Below are 20,105 nucleotides of genomic sequence, written 5' to 3'. Positions count from 1 at the left end.
GCATCTGTGGGTTTGGGTTTCTGTGTGGGGTGAGGAGGAATGGGAACGGATCTTCCATGGATACCAAGGAATGACTGTGTTGGACAAGGTAGATTTCAGAGCAAGGAACATGAAGGATATTAAATAATGACGTATGGGGCAATTTACTAAGCAGAGGTAACAATACTAAATATGTACACACCTTATAATAGAACAATCAAGTCACATGGATAAAACAAGCACAGGAAAAATAGATAAATCCACAATTATAGATGGGAATTTCAACACTTTTATTTTAGTAGTTGATGTAAGAAGTAGGTAGAAAATCAGTGCAGGTATATAAAACACCTGAACATCAGCTATCAAATATCTTGATCTAATTGACACTTGAAAGACACACAACCACACAAAAGAGTATACGTTTCTTACAAGTGTATATGGGCTATTCACCAGGACAGACCACATATAGGTCATAGGACAAACATTATTAAATAGCATAAGAGAAATCATATAAAGTATTTCCTCTGATCGTCCCAGAATTAACCTGGCCATTGATTACAAAAAATAGTTGAAAAATTACTAAATTTTGTGGAAACGTTTGTAACTGAATGAAAATGAAAATATAACATGTCAAAATGTGTGGAATACTGCTAAAAATGAGACTTAAAATTTATAGCACTAAATGCTTATATTGGAAAAGAAGACAAGTCTCAAATCAATTGCCTAAATTAACACCTTAAGAAACCAGAATAAAACCAACAAACTGAATCCAAAGTAAACAGAAGGAAGGAAGTAATAAAGATAAGAAAAAATCAATACAATGTAAAGTAATAAAGAAAAGCAATAAAAACAAAAACTAGCTCTTTAAGAAAAATCAATAAATTTGATAAGTCTTCAAGGAGCAGAATTACCAGGAAAGTATAAAGAGAGAATTATAAATTACCAATTAGGAAATGAAAGAGGGGATATTTTATAGAACCTACATTCACCAAGGATGATCTGGGGATAGTACAAAAACTTGTGTGCCTAAATATTTGAAAAGTTAGGTGCAATAGGTGAATTCTTTGAAAGATGTAAATGACTGAATCTTACTTAAGATTTACTTATTTCTAGAGCCTGAACTCAAGGTTCAAAACTTTCCTGCATAGAAAACCCCAGCCCCAAATATCTTAACTGCACAATTTTATCAAATGCATATAGAAATTGTGTCAATCCCACACACATGCTTTTTTCAGAAAGTAGAAGAAGGAACACTTCCCAATTTATGTTCTCAGTGATGCTCTGATGCCAAAGTCATGCACAGTTGTTGAATGAAAATAAAAGACAGACAAATATTCCTCATGGTACAAGATGTAAATATTGTGAACAAGATATTAGCACATTCAGTCCAGCGCTGCGGAAGAGGCAGAACACATCGTGACTGATGGAGTTTGTTCTGGGACTGTTAAGGCTAGCTCAGCAAAAATTAAAAACCAACCAATGTGACTCATCAGATTATAGAAGAGAAACCACTTAATTATCTCAATAGATTCAGAAAAGTTGTTTAACAGAATTTAATATGCATTTATGATAAAAAATAAAGCCTGATAAAGAGACATTAAAAAAAATCCTTACATGTGTTATATTAAGTGGTAAAGTACAAAATGATTTCCAAGTAAGATCAGGATGAAGACAGCTCATCAAATTATCAAGTGTTCTAGCTAGGGCAATATGGCCAAAAAGAAAACACACAGATTGGAAGAGAGGAAATAAAATTCTATTTGCAAGTATGTTTGTTTATAAAACATGTTTATGCAGAAATCTCAAAGAATTTACTTTTAAAAGCTCCTCGAACTGAGAAGCGAGCTAAGCAAATCCACAAGATGCAGGTCAATAAAGACTCAATTAAATTTCTATAAATTAGCAATTAATGACTGATAACTGATTTTTCTTTAAAAACTAGCTCTTGTAATAGCAGTGAAACTCCACAGGACTTCTTAAGTATAAGTGTGACAAAATATGTACCCAGTCTATGTCCCAGCAGTTCTTGGGATTGACCAGTTGTGGTGTCTGGCCTTTCTAAAGGGCAGGGAGTGGTTTAAATCTGCAATTCCCTCATGACTAATGGTGTTGAGTATAAAGCAGGGAAGAAAGAACCCAAGATGATTTAATATATGGGAAGATGGTCTATGTTGATGGCCTGGAAGATCCCACATTGTTGTGGTATCACTTCTTTCTAGACTGATACATAGATTCCATTCAATCCTAACAAAATCCAGTGGAATTTTTTGTTTTTATAGAAATCAGCAGACTGATTCTAAAATTTATACATAAAGGCAAAGGATCTAGTGTGGTCAAGATAGGTTTGAAAAGAAGAAAAGAGATGAAGGATTCTCGCTATCTGAGCTCCAGAATTATGAGCCAGAGGGAGGTGTGATGTCAGCTAATGTACAGGCAAATAGATTGATGGAATGGAACAGAATCCAGAAATGGACCCACACATTTATGGTCACCTGATTTGACAAAGTTGCAAAAGCAATTATGATAGAGGAGAAACAGTGTTTCAACCCATGGCATTGGAACAATGTGACTGCCATATGCAATGAAGTGAAGCTTGAGCGTTACCTCACGTCATGCTCAAAAATTGGACTATGGCTCTAAATGTAAGAGCCAAAAGTCTAAAACCCCCATAAGAAAGCAAAAGAAAATCTTTGTGACCTTACATGAGGAAAATATGTTTAGCTATGACACCAAATGCATGATCAATAAATGCAAAGTGTGAAATTAGACTTCACAATAATTAAAAAACTTCTTCATTTTTTGTGGTATTGGGGTTTGAACTCAGGGCCTACACCTTGAGCCACTCCACCAGCTCTTTTTTTTTGTGATGGTTTTTTTTTTTTTTTGAGATAGGGGCTCAGGAACTATTTTCCCAGGTTGGTGTCCAACTATGATCCTCCCGATCTCTGTCTCGTGAGTGGCCAGGATTACAGGTGTGAGCCACTGGTGCCCAGCTAAAACTTCTGCTTTTTAAAAGATTTTCTTAAGATAATCCAGCCACTGACTAGAAGAAAATATTTGCAAAACATATATGTCTAATAAGGGAATTATATCTGAAATATAGAAAGAACTCTTAAGAGTTTGTTTTAAGAGTCTTAAGAAACAGACTATCCAATAAATTACCAGGCCAATGATTTGAACACACATCACATAGAAGATATATGGATAGCAAACAGGCAAATAAAAAGATGCTTAACACCATTAGTCATGGGGGAACTGCAAGTTAAGACCACCACCCTGCCTGTTGGAATGGCTAACACCAAGTGCTGGTGAGGACCTGGGGCAGCTGGGCTTCCCTACCCCACTTGTGGGAATGTGAAATGGCCCTGTCACTTCTAGAAACTTAAACATACATTTACCATATGATCCTGCAACCACACTTCTAGAGAAGTGGAAACAGTGACCCTGTTTATAAAACAAGTTTATAAAAACCTGCATGCAGGGAGATTGAGCAAAATGATGGATTGTTGACATCCCTATAGCCCAGCGGTGACCAACTACCCTGGAAAGGGATGATCAGGGAATTCCAAAAGGCAACCATGGGGTCCCACAACTGGAGAGTAGTAAAGACCTCTCAGAATCCCCAAATAGGGAAGCATCTAACCACAGAAAGAATGAGAAGAACGACTTGCAGCTCAACACTCCTGATCCCCAGCCCCTGAAATCTCTGCATGGCTTCAGACTCTATTACTTGGTGTGCTGTTTCCTGGCACACACATCTGCATGGCTTCAGACTCTACTACTTGGTGTGCTGTTTCCTGGCACAAACAGGAGCTCAGAGCTCCATGCTCTTCCCCAACTACATGACCTATACCTTCACCCTGAAATGCCAGTTAAACCAGTGCCTCTGTATAGGCAGGACCTATGGCTCCCACTGCTCCATGGGTAACAAAAGGTGCAAGCCAAGAGGCTTGGTTCCCCACACTAGCAGCAGCTGCTGTACCACACTCCCAGAAGCCTGTGCCAGCAAGCAGGCCCAAGGGCTCCTGCTGCCTGCAGGCTTGGGTGCCTCATCTCTGCAGCAGCTGCCATGGCTCTTGGAAACCCACACCCCAACACAAGTAGACCCCATGGCCTCTGCTGCCTTGTGGACACCAGATGATTCAAGCCTGCTGGCTTTGCTGCCCCCCAGGAACCCTCAATTTGCTACTCAGTGCCAGGAACCTGCTGCCACACACACAAGTGAACCCTAGGCTCCATGCTTTGCTATTCTGTGCCAGAAGGCTTCCCGCCCCATAAAACATGGAGGCCTAGTGCTAACCTCCAAATCCTCCCGTGGGAGAGTCCCCACTACCCTGTGAAAGAGTGGGAACCCAGCTCCTCCACTGAGTGGTATTCTGCCATTCTGTGGGTGCCAGGAGACCTGCTTCCCTAAGGCACAAAAAGGCTCAGTGCTTCCCATTGTGCCTGACCATGGAAGATCCTCTGCTTTTCCACTAAAGACAAAAAAATGCCAGCTTCCCTGCTGAGAGGAGGAGAGCTATAATCTACTACTCAGTGAGTGGCACCAGAAGGCCTGAATCCTGAGGTGCACAGAGGCCCAGCACTCCCCACTATGACTGACAGCTGGAGAGCCCCTGGTTCCCCACCAAAGAGCTAGAAGGCCAGGTTCCCCACTGAGGGGAGGAAAGCTGTAACCTGCTACTCTGTGGACAGCACCAGAAAGCCTACTACTCCAAAGTGCACAGAGGCCCAGCACTTCCAACCTCACTGGCCTACAGGAGAGCTCAGTCTTCCCTGTCTAAGAACTGGAGCCCCAGTTCCCCCACTGAGTGGCAGTCTGCTACTCTGCAGCTGACAGTAGGTCAGCCTCCCAAGGTGCACAGAAGCCCAGCACTCCTCACTGTCCTCACAGTAGGAGAACCCTCACTCCCCTATTAAAGAGTGAGAACACCAGATTCCCCACTTAGGGAAAGACAATGTAACCTGACACTCTACAGGTGACACCAGAAGCCCTGCTCCCTAAGGTGCTCAGAAGCCCAGTGCTTCACACTGCACCTCCCTACAGAAGAGTCACATCTCTCCTGTCCAAGAGTTGGGATCGCAGATTCTCTGCTGAGTGGCAATCTGCTACTCTGCTGGTTCTAGGATGCCTGACCCCCACAGTGCACAAAGGCCCAGCACTCCCCACTGTGACTGCAGGAGAGACCCTGTGCCCCCATCAAAGAGCAGGGACTCCAGCCCCCTCGCTGAGGGGAGAAAAGAGGTAATTGGCACTACAACAAGACCCCTGCAAGGGGTAACATATCCAGCATACCACTCTCTGAGGAACACTGCTGGAACTCCAGGAGAAAAAAACCTCAAAACCATAACTATAGCAGCACAAGGGATTAAAACCCTAATCAAAAACAACTTCAGATGTGTAAATCTCAATGAAGAATGAAACAGCAAGAAAACTCTCAAAAGTTAACTCCACCACTAAAGATCTAAATGCCCGTGTAGAGGAAGAGATATCAAATAATGAATTCCAAAAAACTATAGTAAAAATGATTAATGATCTCAAAGAAGAAACACAAAAGCTAGTATTTGACCTCAAAGAGGATGTGAATAAACAATTAAATGAGCTCAAAGAGAACACAAACAAACAGATGAGTGAAATTAAGAAGACTATCTGGGATATGAAAGAGGAAATCAATACAGATATGCAAACCCTGAAAAATAATTAATCCAAAATAAACGACTCACTATCCCAAATAAAAATCTCAACTGAAAGCTTGGTGAACAGAGTGGAACAAATTGAAAACAGAGTATCAGGAACAAAAGACAAAGTAGAGGAATAAAACTGAACAGAAAAAGAATGGAACATGCAAGATATCTGGGATACCAAGAAAAGACCGAACCTATGAATTATGGGTGTAGAAGAAGGAGAAGAAATAAAAACTAAAGGCACTGACAACCTATTCAATAGAATAGTAGCAGAGAACTTCCCTAACCTTGAGAAAGAGAGTCACCCAGGTGCAGGAAGCTTACAGAACACCAAACCATTAGGATCAAAAGAGAAACACTCCCAGACACATCATAATCAAAATACTCAGCTCATAGAACAAAGAATTCTGAAAGCTGCAAAGGAAAAAAGGCAAGTCACATATAAATGCAAACCCATGAGAACAACAGCAGATTTCTCAACTCAAACTCTAAATGCAAGAAGGTCATGGAAGGACATAATTCAGGCCCTGAAAGAAAGAAACTGTCAACCCAGACTAGTCTACCCAGCAAAACTTTCCTTCCTCATTGAAGGAGAAACTAAAACCTTCCACAACAAGGAAGAAGTAAAGGAATTCATGACTACCAAGCCAGCACTCCAAAAGACACTTAAAGGACTTTCACATATAGAAGTAAAAACAAGAGTGAGACAGGAAGACTCAAGAGAAAATAAACCTTTTTGAGCAAGCAGACCAGTAAATAAGGAATAGGTAAAACTAAACAACAGAGGAACAAAAATGACTGGAAACAACAGGCACCTCTAAATATTAACAGTAAATGTAAATAGCCTTAATGCCTCAATCAGAAGACATAGAATAGCAAACTGGGTTCAAAAACAATAATCAACCATATGTTGCTTACAGGAGACTCATCTTACTGAAAAAAATAAACACTGGCTTAGAGTCAAAGGGTAGAAAAAAGTTTTCCAAGCAAATGGACCCCATAAACAGGCATATCTGACAAAATAGACTTAAGACTAAATTCAGTGAGAAGAGACAATGAAGGTCACTTCATATTAATTAAAGGAACAACTCATCAAGAGGAAATATCAATCCTTAACATATATGCACCAAACTCAGGGGCACCCATCTACATTAAAAAAAACTCTAATGGCCCTAAAAGCACTGATAGACACTAACATAGTGATATTGGGAGACCTGAATACCCCATTGTCACCAATAGATAGGTCATCCAGACAAAAGAGCAACAAAAAAACTTCAGAGCTACTCCACACATTAGATCAAAAAGACACAGTTGCTATCTACAGAGTATTTTACCCAACAACTAGACAATACGCATTCTTTTCTGCAACTCATGGAACTTTCTCCAAAATAGATCATATTGTAGGACACAAAGCAAGTCTCAACAAATTCAAGAAAATTGAAGCAACCCCCTGCATCATATCAGAGCACAACAGAATAAAACTAGACTTCAACAATGAAAGAAACCCCCAAAAATATTCAAAGACATGAAGACTGAACAACACACTGATGAAAAAACAATGGGTAGATGAAGAAACGAGGGAAAAAATAAAAAAGTTCCTAGAATCCAATGAAAATCAAAGTACAACCTACCAGAATCTGTGGGACACAGCCAAGTCCATGCTGAGGGATACCTGTAAGTGCCTACATTAAAAACCAGAGACCTATCAAATAAACAATCTAATGATGCACCTTAAGCTCCTAGAAAAACAAGAACAAACCAAATCCCAAACCAGCAGAAGGAGAGAAATCATAAAGATCAGGGCTGAGATCAATGAGATGGAAACCAAACAAACTGTACAAAGAATCAGTGAGACAAAACACTGGTTCTTTGAAAAGATTAGCAAAATCGACAAACCCTTAGCTAACATGACAAAACGGAGGCAGAAGAACACACAAATTCATAAAATCAGAGATGAAAAAGGGGACAGAACCACATATTCTAGTGAAATCCAGTGAATCATTACAGAGTACTTTGAAAATTTGTATTTAAGTAAACTGCAAAATCTAGATGAAATGGATACAACCAACCAAAATTGAACCAAGAAGATACTAACCACCTAAATAGTCCTATTACATGCAATGAAATTGAAGGGGTAATAAAAAGTCTCCATAAAAAGAAGAGCCCAAATTTTGTGGCCAAATTTTACCAAATCTTTAAAGAACTAACACCAATACTTCTCAAACTTTTCCAGGAAACAGGAAGGGAAGCGACACTACCAAACTCATTCTATGAAGTTAGCATTACACTCATTCTGAAACCCAACAAAGACGTAACCAGAAAAGAGAATTATAGACCAATATCTTTAATGAACATAGGTGCAAAGATTCTCAACAAAATACTGGCAAACAGAATTCAACAATACATCAAAAAGATCAAACACCATGACCAAGTTGGTTTCATTCCAGGGATGCAAGATGGTTTGACATACATAAATCCATAAACATAACACAGCATATAAACAGAAGCACATGATCCTCTCAACAGATGCAGAAAAAGCCTTTGACAAAATCCAACACCCTTTCATGGTAAAAACTCTGAAGAAACTAGGAATAGAAGGAATGTTCCTCAACATAATAAAGGCTATATATGACAAACCTAGTGCCAACATCATTCTAAATGGAGAACAACTGAAACCATTCTCATTGAAGTCAGGAATGAGACAGAACTGTCCATTTTCTCCACTCCTATTCAGTATAGTTTTGGAATTCCTAGCGAGAATAATAAGAATAATAAGAGAGCAATAAGACAAGAGCAAGAAATAAAAGGGATTAAAATAAGGAAGGAAGAAGTCAAATTATCCCTATTTGCAGATGACATGATCTTATACCTAAGAGATCTTCAAATTCTACTGAAAAACTATTGGAAATCATAAACTCTTTCAGTAAAGAAGCAGGATACAAAATGAACATACAGAAATCAGTAGCTTTTCTATATACCAACAATGAACAGATTGAGAAAGAAATCATGGAAGCAGTTTCATTTACAATAGCCTTAAAAACAATAAGGTAGCTTGGAATAAATTTAATGAAAGAAACCAAAGACCTTTTTAATGAAAACCACAAACCTCTGAAGAGAGAAACTGAAGAAGACATCAGAAGATGGAGATATCTTCCATGCTCGTGGATCTGTAGAATCAACATTGTGAAAATGGCCATACTACCAAAAGCAATCTACATGTTCAATGCAATCCCTATCCTATCCAAATTCCAATGACATTCTGCACAGAAATAGAAAAAACAATTGTGAAATACATATGGAAATAAAAAAGAGCCAAATAGCCAAAGCAATTCTGAGCAAAAAGTCCAACGTTGGAGGTATCACAATACCTGACTTCAAACTATACTACAGAGCCATAGCAATGAAAACTGTATGGTATTGGCACAAAAACAGACAGGAAGACCAGTGGATCAGAATAGTAGATCCAAACATAAATCCACACATCTATAGCCAACTGATTTTTGACAAAGGATCCCAAAACACACGATGGAGAAAACACAGCCTCTTCAACAAATACTGCTGGGAAAACTGGATATCCTCATACAGAAGACTGAAACTAGATCCCTGTCTCTCACCCTGTGTCAACATCAACTCAAAGTGGATCAAAGACCTTAATATAAGGCCTGAAACTTTGAAACAACTTCAGGAAGCAGCAGGAGATACACTGGGTCAGATAGGTATAGGGAACGACTTCCTAAACAGAACTCAGAAGGCTCAGCATCTAAGAAAATAATGAATGAATGGGACTGCATCAAACTAAACTTCTGCACAGCAAAGGAAACAGTCACCAGACTCAAGAGATAGCCCACAAAATGGGAGAAAATCTTTGCCAGCTACTCATCCAATAAGGAACTAATAGCCAGAATCTACAGGAAACTCAAAAAACTCAGCCCCCAAAGAATCAACACCCCAATGAAGAAATGGGCACATGAATTAAACAGGGAATTCTCAAAGGAAGAGGTACAAATGGCCAGGAAATACACGAAGAAGTGTCTGACTTCCCTGATTATAAAGGAGATGAAAACCAGAACAACACTTAGATTTCATCTCACTCCAGTTAAAATGGCCATAATCAAGGGTAATAACAACAACAAATGCTGGTGAGGACATGGTGGAACAGGAACCCATATACACTGCTGGTGGGAATGCAAATTAGTACAACCACTGTGGAAAGCAGTATGGAGATTCCTCAAAAAACTAGAGCTAGGACTGCCATGATCCAATGACACTCCTGGGCATCTACCCAATGGAATGTAAGACAGGATACAATAGAGACACCTGTGCACAGATGTTCACTGCAGCACTATTCACAATAGCCCAGCTTTGGAAACAACCCAGGTGCCCTACAACTAATGAATAGATCATGAAGTTGTGGTATATATACACAATGGAGCATTATTCAGCCACAAGGAATAATGACATGTGGTTTGAAGGTAAATGGATGTAACTGGAAAACATGTGAAGTGAAGTTAGCCAGGATCAGAATCACAAAAGATGCATGTTTTCTTTCCTACATGGAAGGTAGATCCAAAGATAAACATATACACAAAAACAAGCATGACCATATACAAACTCAGAAGTAGAACTGTTTGTAACAGTGGAACTACTCTGTGGAACTCAGGGAAAGAGGAAAAGGAAAAGAGAATGATAGAGCATCAGCAATATTGCATAACATAAGATGTGAAGGCAGAGGATATAAGGATGTGCATTGAAAGCTGTTGAAAAACTGGAGGTGGGAGGTAAAGGGGTAAGGGAAAGTAATGAAAAGGGTTAAATGAACCAAAGTAAAATATACCCACAGTGGGCACACACTGAGACACTCCTTTGAACATCAACTTAAATATTAATAATGAAAACCAGTCCTGTAAAATAAGCACAATGTATGATGAGGGTGGTTTGAAGATAAATGGATGCAATTGGAGGACATCATGTTAAATGATGTCATGTTAAGGGGAAGGGGGAAGGAAGGAGATTAAGGTGACAGTATATGGTTGATGAACTTCATATACCTATATGAAATTGAACAAAGAAACTTTTCACAATTGCTTTAAATGAGACAGGGAAGAGTTTCAGGGCGAGAGACAATGGAGGGGGGCCGCGATTAACTATATAGAATTGTCACTACAAATCTCCCCTGTATAATGAATACATCCTAATAAAAATTTATTTAAAAAAATTAAAAATAAGGAAAAAACCTTGCATTGAAAATGTCAACAGCAAATTTATTTATAATTATGGAGAATTGGAGGCAACTCAAATACTAGACAAAGAAACGTGCGTACATCATCCAGCTGAGTTCTACCCAGCCAGAGAAAGGAGCCAACTGCCGACTACAAAGCCATGAACAAATCTCAAACACATCATTCTAAGCAAAAAAAAATCAGATTAAAATGATTCTGTGATTCTACTTCTATGACTTTCTGGAACAGCAAAACCATTGGGATAGGACACCAATCACTGCTGGCCAGAGACTAGGACTGGGGGGTTGGGAAGGGGATGGAATTTTGTCTGTCTTTATTGCAGTGCTTTTATGACTGTATGTGTTTGTCTGAATTCATAGACCTATGCACTGAGGGCATTTTGCAGCAGGAAAATTATCCCTTAATAATAAACATCTGGATTATAGATTTACTAGCTAAAGTGACCATGTCCCTCACAAGCAGGGAAACCAGCAAAGTCAGGAACACTGGTGTTCAGTTCACAGTTCCCAGGGCACTGCATGCCATAGGGCGCTCAATGAATGAAGGAAGGAAGGAAGGAATAGCAGGTACTCAGGAAAGCTAATGGTCCCAGGAGCCTTTGCTGACCCAGGGCTGAATGCTGGCCCTGCAGCTTTCCTGTGCATAAGGAGTGGCACCCTTCACTGTCCTCATCCAAGATCATTTCTCTGAGGAAAGTGACACATTGCCTTGGGGACCACACCATTGCATCAGTATCTGCTCATTGCAGCCGCCCTGGGGACAGGAAGCCACATGGGGTGAGGACATCTCCCTGTGCACACACCATCCTAGGCAACCCACATGAGTAACGGACTAGAATATTTTGGGGTCTGTCTCCCTTACTAGGCTGTGAGCCCCAGAAAACAGATGATGTCAGACTTGGTTTCTGACTCTCAGTACTTGCAAATCCAAAACAAGCAACTGTCTAAGTAATAAGTCTGGTAGCAACACCACACCAGATACCAACCTTGAGGGTTCGCCATTTGTCAGGCACCGAGCTGTGTACTTTCCAGACTTATGCCATGGAATCTCACCGCCAACCTGCACCAGTCACTAATCCCATTGGCAGAAGGGACATAGGTCTGGTGATCTGGGGTCAGCATTTTTTGAGTACTCACAATGCTGGGTACTTGCTGTGCACTGTGTAGGGTATCGAGTCACCCAAGTGCACCAGCAGCCACTAAGTGGAAGATATCTCAATTGCCCACGTGGAACCCATGTGTTCCCTGGACCCTTCTGTGGCAAACCTGGTTGTCAAACACTTCTCCAAGATCACCCAGTAATCTGACCATGACACTCCAGCACCAACCTTCTGCTGGGCCTTTAGGAGGGCACCTGAGGTCCCCATGCTCTGGCCTGTCCCCTTTCTCCCTCCCCACCTCCTCTTGTTCTTTAAGCTCTACGGTCCCCCAAGCATGCACTGATGTTGCACTCCTCTGCCTTTGCACTGGCTGCTCCCTGTGCCTCTGTGGCCTCTCCCTGTCCTTCTCCAATAGAACATCCCCTCAAAGGTCAACTCAATTGTCACTTTTTCTGGGAATCCATCTTGAAATCGACCATAGTCTTCATCTCTCTTCTTCCTAGCTCTTTCCTGCTGTGTACTGTGCCTCCTTGACCTTGACCTCTACACAAGAATGCTCACACATCTGTCTGCCCCATGAGTCGAGAGTTCTGAGGACCAGGATGCCATCCTGTATCTTTGTCACCTGGTGGCTGACTTGGATCCTCACACTTCCACACTTCCTACATTCTCTGAAGGTTTGCTGAGTGAATATTCAGCTCTTCATTTCAGCTCAGATTCAATCTAAAAAGCACTGGGTGGTAGCTGAAACATTTCTGACTTCCAATCTGACAGATTTTAGAGAGATTATTTCTTTTCTCCAATTGTAAATCCCATTTGCTCTTTTAACTCATGAAAACTCAGCTCTGTGCAGATGTTCCTTCTGGGGTCATTCTTTTCTATCAACCTTTTGGGATCTTACTTATCTGCCTCTTCCTTGAATCCATGTTTGGAACATTCTGGAAATCGTTCTTAGGCCTTTGAACTGAGCGGCTCACATGACTAAAATCAACAAACCTGGCCCTTGGCACTAGGAATTTAGAGCTGTGAGAGCTGCAGGATTGTGGCTTTAGGGACAGAGCTCTCCTTCCCTCCACTGCCTGGTGCTGTCACCCCTACAGCCTCTGAAGCCCACCAAGATTTCCCTTGTGATTTATTCACTAATTTGGTCCTGAGTCCCTTCTAATTAGGACACCAGAAGCCTCAAGTCTTATGTACAGCCAGGGCAACAAACTTACTTCTTGTCTGAGAGATACGGTTTTTTGGTATAGGAGGTCAGGGTTAAAAAAGTCAGTTTGGTATGTGACAAAAGCAAGGGCTTCAGATCCAAGTAGATTTGGGTTCAAATTTTGACTTCTTCGCTTGCCTGCTGTGTGACACTGGGCAGCCTAATTTGCCTCTCTGGACTTCTGGTTCTTTGAATATAAAAAGAAAAAAAGATGTAGAAAAAAGTGAGCCTGCACATAGTAGGGTCACATTATGTGTTGGTTTCCTTCTGTCTTTTGAAGGAAGGGCAGCTGTAGGGAATGGTCAGGGGAAGAGCCAGGATAGAGAGCTTCCTCTGACCCTCCGTGTGAGGCCGGGAAGGGAGGCCCAAGAGAAGTCTCTGGGGAGAGGCCTGGGTAGGTCTGCTAGGCATGATGTCAAAAGGAGGACAGGGAAGCAGAACTGGTAAGAAATGTCCCTGGATGTCTTCAGTGGTCCAGGAGCTACATTCTGTTTGCTATTTGCTGAAGGCAGTGAAACTAATGTACAGAATTACTGAGGAGGCTGCAAATGGGAGTTTCTGCCCCCTCTCTCTCCCTTCTCCCTCTCTCATCAGCCCTCCCTGTGGAACACATCTTTCTTGGTCTCTTCTTAGTGCACCTGACTTGGTGCACCTGTGGTTTCCGGCTGTTCTTCTCTCCCACGTCCTCCCAGGGGATCTTGTCCTGGCCTTGGCTGTGCTAATTTCAGTATGGTGACTCCATCATCCACACATTAGTCCACGTTGCTCCCCGGTCTGGTTCCACTTCACATTCAAACTCATCACTTCTACCTCCCCATGAATCTGCTGCTGCAGCTGTGCTACCTGGTGAACCATCCAGAAACCTGGGTGGCAGCCTTGATACCCGCCTCACCTGTGTTCTCCTCCCCATCAGTCCCTGAATCTGAAGGCAGTGGTCACCTTGGCCAGACATGTCCTGGCCCTGGGTCATTGTGGAAAAGACCTAGAAAGGCCAGGGTCATAAGAGGCTTTATTGGAGTGGGTATTCAGTATCCCAAGTACACCCTTTTCAAATGAATAGACCTGTGCCCTAGTGAGTCTCCTGGAATTTCTCTGCCAGCAGAGGTGGGCTGAGTAGTGCTTTGGAGCTATGTTTTGGGGTCACATTGACCCAGGTCTGCCTCTTACCAACATCTGTTAAGCCTGTCACCCAACTTTTGGAAGCCCCAGTTTCTTCACCTCTAAAATGGAAATAAACCACCAAATAGAACATACATTCTACTTCATGGTAAGGGCATCAAATGAAGCTACAGATGGAAAGCACTTAGCTCAGTGCTTGATGCATTAAAAACACTCAAAAGCATGTTGCCTGTTGTTTTTACCATTATTTATTGACAGCCTTCACTTAGGTTTAATACCTTAAAGATATAGATAGGATTGGCAGATTCTGGGAAGATTTCGAATCTCTGCAAATCTGCCTATAAATGCTGACAGGGCAAATAGATAGTGGTATCAAAAACGCTTGGATGCTTTTACTTCAAAACCCAGTTGTCCCAACCCCCAAAATACAAGTGTGTGGGAACAAAACTCAAACTATGTCAACCCCTCCGCACTAGTGATATCTGCACAGAAGGAACTGAGAGAAACAACAAAGCAGCATCCGGTGAACCGGAGAACAAGGCATGTCACTCCAGCCAGCTGGTGTCACAGGTAAGCATGGCCACCAGGCTGAGGGCAGCAGTTGAAAATGGCAGCAGTGTGCCAACCCCCCACAGCAGGAGAGTGAAAGGACCCAGTGAGGTCTGAGGGAGGTGGGGAGTCTGGGACACTAAAACCATTTAGTCAGTCCAGCCAAAGCCCCCTTCTAGGAAAGAACCCTAAAGAAAACCTGTGTGGTAGAACCTCATGGAGTCGGGTGGGGACTCTGGACACAGTGGGAAGAGGGGGGATCCAGATAGAAATGGGGGGAAACAGAGCCAGGAACTCTCAGACATCAAGCTGCCTTAGGGTCTTTCTTTATTTTTTGTGGTGCTGGGAATGAAAACCAGGGCCTCGAGCACGCTAGGCAAGTGCTCTACCACTGAGCTACATCCCTAGCCTCCGCCTTAGGTTTTTGACACTCCATAAAATAGCAGGCGAGGTGAGTCTTTTAAGTCAGGAAAACTGTCCTGAGCCACACCATCTTCTAAAAGTTCAGGAGAATGTATTTTACCTTAAAATTAGCAGCAGGGTAGCACCAAAGTCAAGTTCTGTACCAAGTAACTGTAAGTAAAAGGAGAATAAGGGGTGAAATAGCACTCTTCCAACGTAAGCACACTGGAAAGACGCACCAGTACAACAGATGGGAACTGTAACCTGCTGTTTCAAAGGGGCTGAAGGACATAGTGGTGGGTTGGATCCCATGTGGCCCCTTCCACAGGGCTGGCTATGTGACTTTTAGCCAATTGAAGTTCAGGAAATGTGAATCAAGCAGTTGAGTTCAGCATGAGGACTGGGTATCACCATCTTGAAACATGGCCACCATGTGAGCCACCTGGTGATGGAAGACCATGTGGAGAGAGGCCCACTCAACTCTGCTGACCCCCCAGCTGCACACAAGTGCCTGAGTGAGCCCCCCAAACCAACAACCACTCAGTCAAGCAACAGAGTTGTGAGGAGCAGTACATTGCTGTTGTTCGAGGCTGCTGAAGTCGGACTGGTTTGTTACATAGGAATTGATAGCTAATGTAAATGTTCAGAACTGTTAAAATCAAGTAAGATGTGAAAAGAACCTCAATTAGAATAAAAATACCTCAGAAATTAGCCATGAGAATTCAAGAAAAATAAATAAGAGGAAATCGCTTCAAAAATAAAAATGTCACTAGAAAGCATACAAAACAAACACCGCAGGTAATGCCTTAAAAGAAAGAAAGACAGCCACAAGGACGTCTTTTAAAGACATGAAAAGATAGAAAAGATTTGACAGAAAGTGCCAGATCCTGAAGATTGTCAAAGAGGATCCAACAAGAGTAGCGTCCTTAACAGGGAGACGGAAACAGAAAAGTGACACTTCTACCAAAAGTCTTGAAGAAAAACCAGTTTGAAATTACATGCTTAGAGACCACTGTTTACCAAAGAACATGGTGATATCTGGCAGTACTACTGGATTTTAATGAAACAAAACAAAACAAAAACACCTGGGCAAGCCCGAGCCCAGCCTCCCAGGCTGAGTAGGATTTCTCTAAAATATTCAGGGGAAGAGGGTCCTGTGAACAGGGAGAACAGCCTGGGGAAGGTCAAGCACTGGGGGAGCAGGGCACTGGTGGGGCCAGGTGTGGGACACAGGAAGTGTGTGGGGGAAGCTGATGGCTGTAGACATGGCCTGTCCACACCAAAAGACCGGCCTGGAGCACTCACCCATGTAGGGCTTGGTGCCTGCCATGGAGGAGGCCTTCTCCAATCCTCTCACGACTGTGGCGATGTTGAAGTCGGTGATGTGAACGTGCCCTGTGAGGACAGAAGCAGAAATGCCAGTTAGCAAGAGCTGCTGGCTGCTGGGCTCTTCCCTGTGTGACTTGAAGCTGTGACCTGCAAGGTGAGGGAGAAGGAAGCAGGTCTTAGAACTCGTGTTAATAATTGTATTTTATCTGGCACATAAAAATGTCTATTCTGGGGGTGATCTAACCAATATACATGTAATCCTATTCAGAATTATCACAAAGAGTCACCCCTGCACAACGAATATATCCTAATATAAATGAAGCAATGTCTATTTTAATGTGTACAATATTTAAGAATATGAATTCATTTAGCACTGCATTATTATAATCTGTAAATAAATGTATTGAGAGGCAGGAAAACAATGTGTGGATTAACAGTTTAGGGAGACTGATCTAGAGACTGAGGGCTCCATGTCACCAGACGAGGTGGGACACTGCAGGGTGTGCTGAGGGCACTTGTCAGGGGGCCGTGGTGCTCTTGTTTGTCTGCTGTGGCCCATGGGCCATTAGCTCTGAATATGACCGTGTCAGTTGGGAAGGCGGGGGTGGAATAATTTCCAACCAACCTGAGCCACACAATGCAGGCTCAGCTGCCAGTGCTGATGTGCGAGCGCCCTGCAGGGCCCCAGGTGAGATGTGGCGGGGGTGCAGGTGTAGTGGTGATTGGCTGTGCTCATTGGTGCTGTGCTTGAAGCTGAGGTTGCCAGCAGGTCTCAGCTGGAATGAGTTGTGGCTCAAAACTATTTTCTCCATGCACACTCCCATTTCCTTGTTTTTTAATTTTTTTTCCCCAGTACTGGGATTTGAACTTGCACCTAGGCAAGAACTCCACCACTTGAGCCATGGCACCAGTCCTTTTTTTTGCTTAATTTTCCTTTTTCTTTGTTCCGCCCTCTTGTCTTCTGATTTTATTGAAGAAAAAACATAGAAGATAACAAGAAAGACAGCGTCTTTGCTAGTTTGAGGTAAAGATAGCTATACAGAGAGATTCCTAGCATTGCTTCCATGCACTTGTGTATTACAATCCACTTTGGTTCATCTCTACCAGACCTCTTCACTACTTCCTGGTCACCTTCCCATAGTGGTCTCTGTCAGTTTAAGATGACTTCATTTGCTCCTCTACAGTGAGCACATCAACCACATTCAAGTTTTAGGTTTCCTTCCCTTTCCCTATTCCTCCCGTGCACATTCTCCCCTTAGTGTGTGACCCATATCCAATAATATTACTGCATTTGTTTTGGGTCTATAATCCACATACGAGGGAGTATAGCAGAGAGGAGGACCAAAAGAAAACTGTCTAGGCCTGAGTCCTGCAAAAGTAGCAAGGAGGTAGTGATGGCAGAGCAGAGAGCTAAAACCTGAAAAATCTGAACATGAGGAAGATCATGTAGCACCAGGGAGGGGGAAGTCACACAGCACTAGGGTAAAGTAGACAATAAAATTAAATATAACCATAAATGGATTAGACCTTGCTTTTTGCTTCTGTAACCTGCTTGCAAGGGTCTATAAGGGGAGACCCTTTGTTATCAGTGCTCAGCCTTTGGACATGAGTCCGCTGAGTCTGTGCTGGCACAATTAACTGTTGCTTCCCACTAAACTGCATCAGAGACTTGTATCTCAGCTAGCAAACTCCTGCAACATTTCTTGGGGGTACGTTATCCAGGATTGTGGAGATGGTGAGTTATCACCTCTCTTGTCACTTGGTTGTGTTCCCCAGACCACCAGGAGGAGATCCTACCAAGTGTCAACAGACAGCTTGATCCAGAGGGAGATTCGTCCTCCTGGTAAGTCAGGGTGAGGGTCTTGGATGCACAATGGAACCCAGTGAGGCACAGGAACCAGCAAGGGGAAGGGAGACCTGCTCATCAGACTGATAAGAACCTGGGTTCAAATTCAGGCCTGCCCCAGGAGGTAGAAGGGGAGACTGATCACCTCCCAGAGACCTCTAGTAACTGCCTTTTGAGGTGAAGCCGTGTCTCTCAGGTTCAGGGAGCAGGGTGGAAGTACTGTGTTGTGTGAGAGTATGTGAAAATGTGAGCTGAGATGCAGCCCATCTGGAGAGTGAGTGAGGAGTTCCCTCCTGCTGTGTATCTGTCTTGCCATCTGGTAATGGGAGGAGATGGCTGGAAATCAGAGTAAAAACACTCCCTTGGAGTGTATGATTAATAACTTTAAAAAAGGGATTTAATGGAGACTCTGGAATTAACTCCTAACAAGCTAAAGGTCCTTTGTAAGTAGATTGGCCTGTTTTTGGTGTAGGACGGCCCCCGGAAGGGTCACTAGATAAAACTGTGGTTAATGCAGTTTACAGAGTAATTGTAAAAAAAAATGAAAAAAACAAAAACAAAAACAAAACAAAAAAACCCCAAAACACCTAACACCCAGGAAAATGGGAAAAGCCAAGAGGCTAAAATTGGTCTTCAAAAACCAGACTCTTGTTTATTTAAGTTCAGATAGCAATTTATTGGGCAGACTGAGGAAAAATCAGGGTCTTCCAGTCTTGATAGGTAGCTTTGGTGTCCCAGTTTGCACATCTTCACCCAAAATGGGCATCCTGAAGGAGGACTGAGGCTTAGCACTAACTGACCTCTTGCAAAAATTAACACATGAAGGATGGACTTGCACTGATACATAAGATCTGGTCTGACTTGAAAGAAAATGAATGTTGCAGAAGGGTTGTGAATGAGAGGGAGGGAGAAAGAGAGAGAGGAGAGAAAAAGGGGAGAAAGAGAAAAAATGTCATGAAATGTTTGGAGACAGAAAAGGATGAAAGGTTTAATATACTCCTTCAGTTGAGTTTTTATGTCTTAAAAATAAAAAGTAAATAGAAAACAACTTAGGATTATTAAAATATGCCAGAAATACTGAACTTGCTGGCACCTTTATTTCTAGGGAGCATAAACAGGGAGAATCTACATAAAAGGGTGAGAAAAAGAGCAACTTTGACTGTTACTGGTAAAAAAAAAACAAAAAAAACTGTTCCAAAAGGTTGGTGCAGTAAGCTTGGTCTGATATTGAGACAGTCATGAGGTGCTTATGTTTCCTTTATTAATGGCTGGTTAGATTACGCATCCATCTGATGGCGTGCTCACAGTGTGTGTGTAGGTGTAAGCATCTTCAAAATGGTTCTTAAACTGCTGCTATAAGGTTAAGATGATACTCAAGGTAACAAAAAAACCCAGTGTATTTGTTTTAAAGATCTCTGTTATAAACTGCTTAGGCTTTTTCCACATAAATATGTAACCATCTTGAGAACAGTTCTTATTATAGAGTCAGTGCAAAAATTGTTACTCTGTTCTGCTGCTACTTTTAAGAAAGCAGGTTATGAAACTCATTTCAATCAGGTCTCACTAGGATGCAGGTATTCAGGGGTTAACACTCCAGCTCAGATAGGGGGTGGGGGAGGAGAAGAAAAGGGGGCACAGCCTGCAACAGGA

At 42.2% G+C, this 20,105-nt stretch overlaps 1 protein-coding gene across 15 annotated transcripts in view; it reads right to left on the bottom strand.

Annotated features, from left to right (window-relative positions):
• The window catches only part of Stk32b (serine/threonine kinase 32B), a 331,454-nt gene that overhangs the window by 45,123 nt on the left and 266,226 nt on the right, over positions 1–20,105 (bottom strand). For all 15 annotated transcript variants that reach the window (XM_074042636.1, XM_020178357.2, XM_074042642.1 and 12 more), the window contains one exon: positions 16,586–16,675. In XM_074042636.1, the coding sequence (XP_073898737.1) occupies positions 16,586–16,675 (90 nt within the window). The remainder of the gene's footprint in view (positions 1–16,585; positions 16,676–20,105) is intronic.

This window comes from Castor canadensis, chromosome 9 (assembly GCF_047511655.1).
Source record: "Castor canadensis chromosome 9, mCasCan1.hap1v2, whole genome shotgun sequence".
NCBI lineage: Eukaryota > Metazoa > Chordata > Mammalia > Rodentia > Castoridae > Castor > Castor canadensis.
The sequence above is the reverse complement of the archived record's forward strand: the minus strand, read 5'-3'. Positions and strand labels throughout refer to the sequence as shown.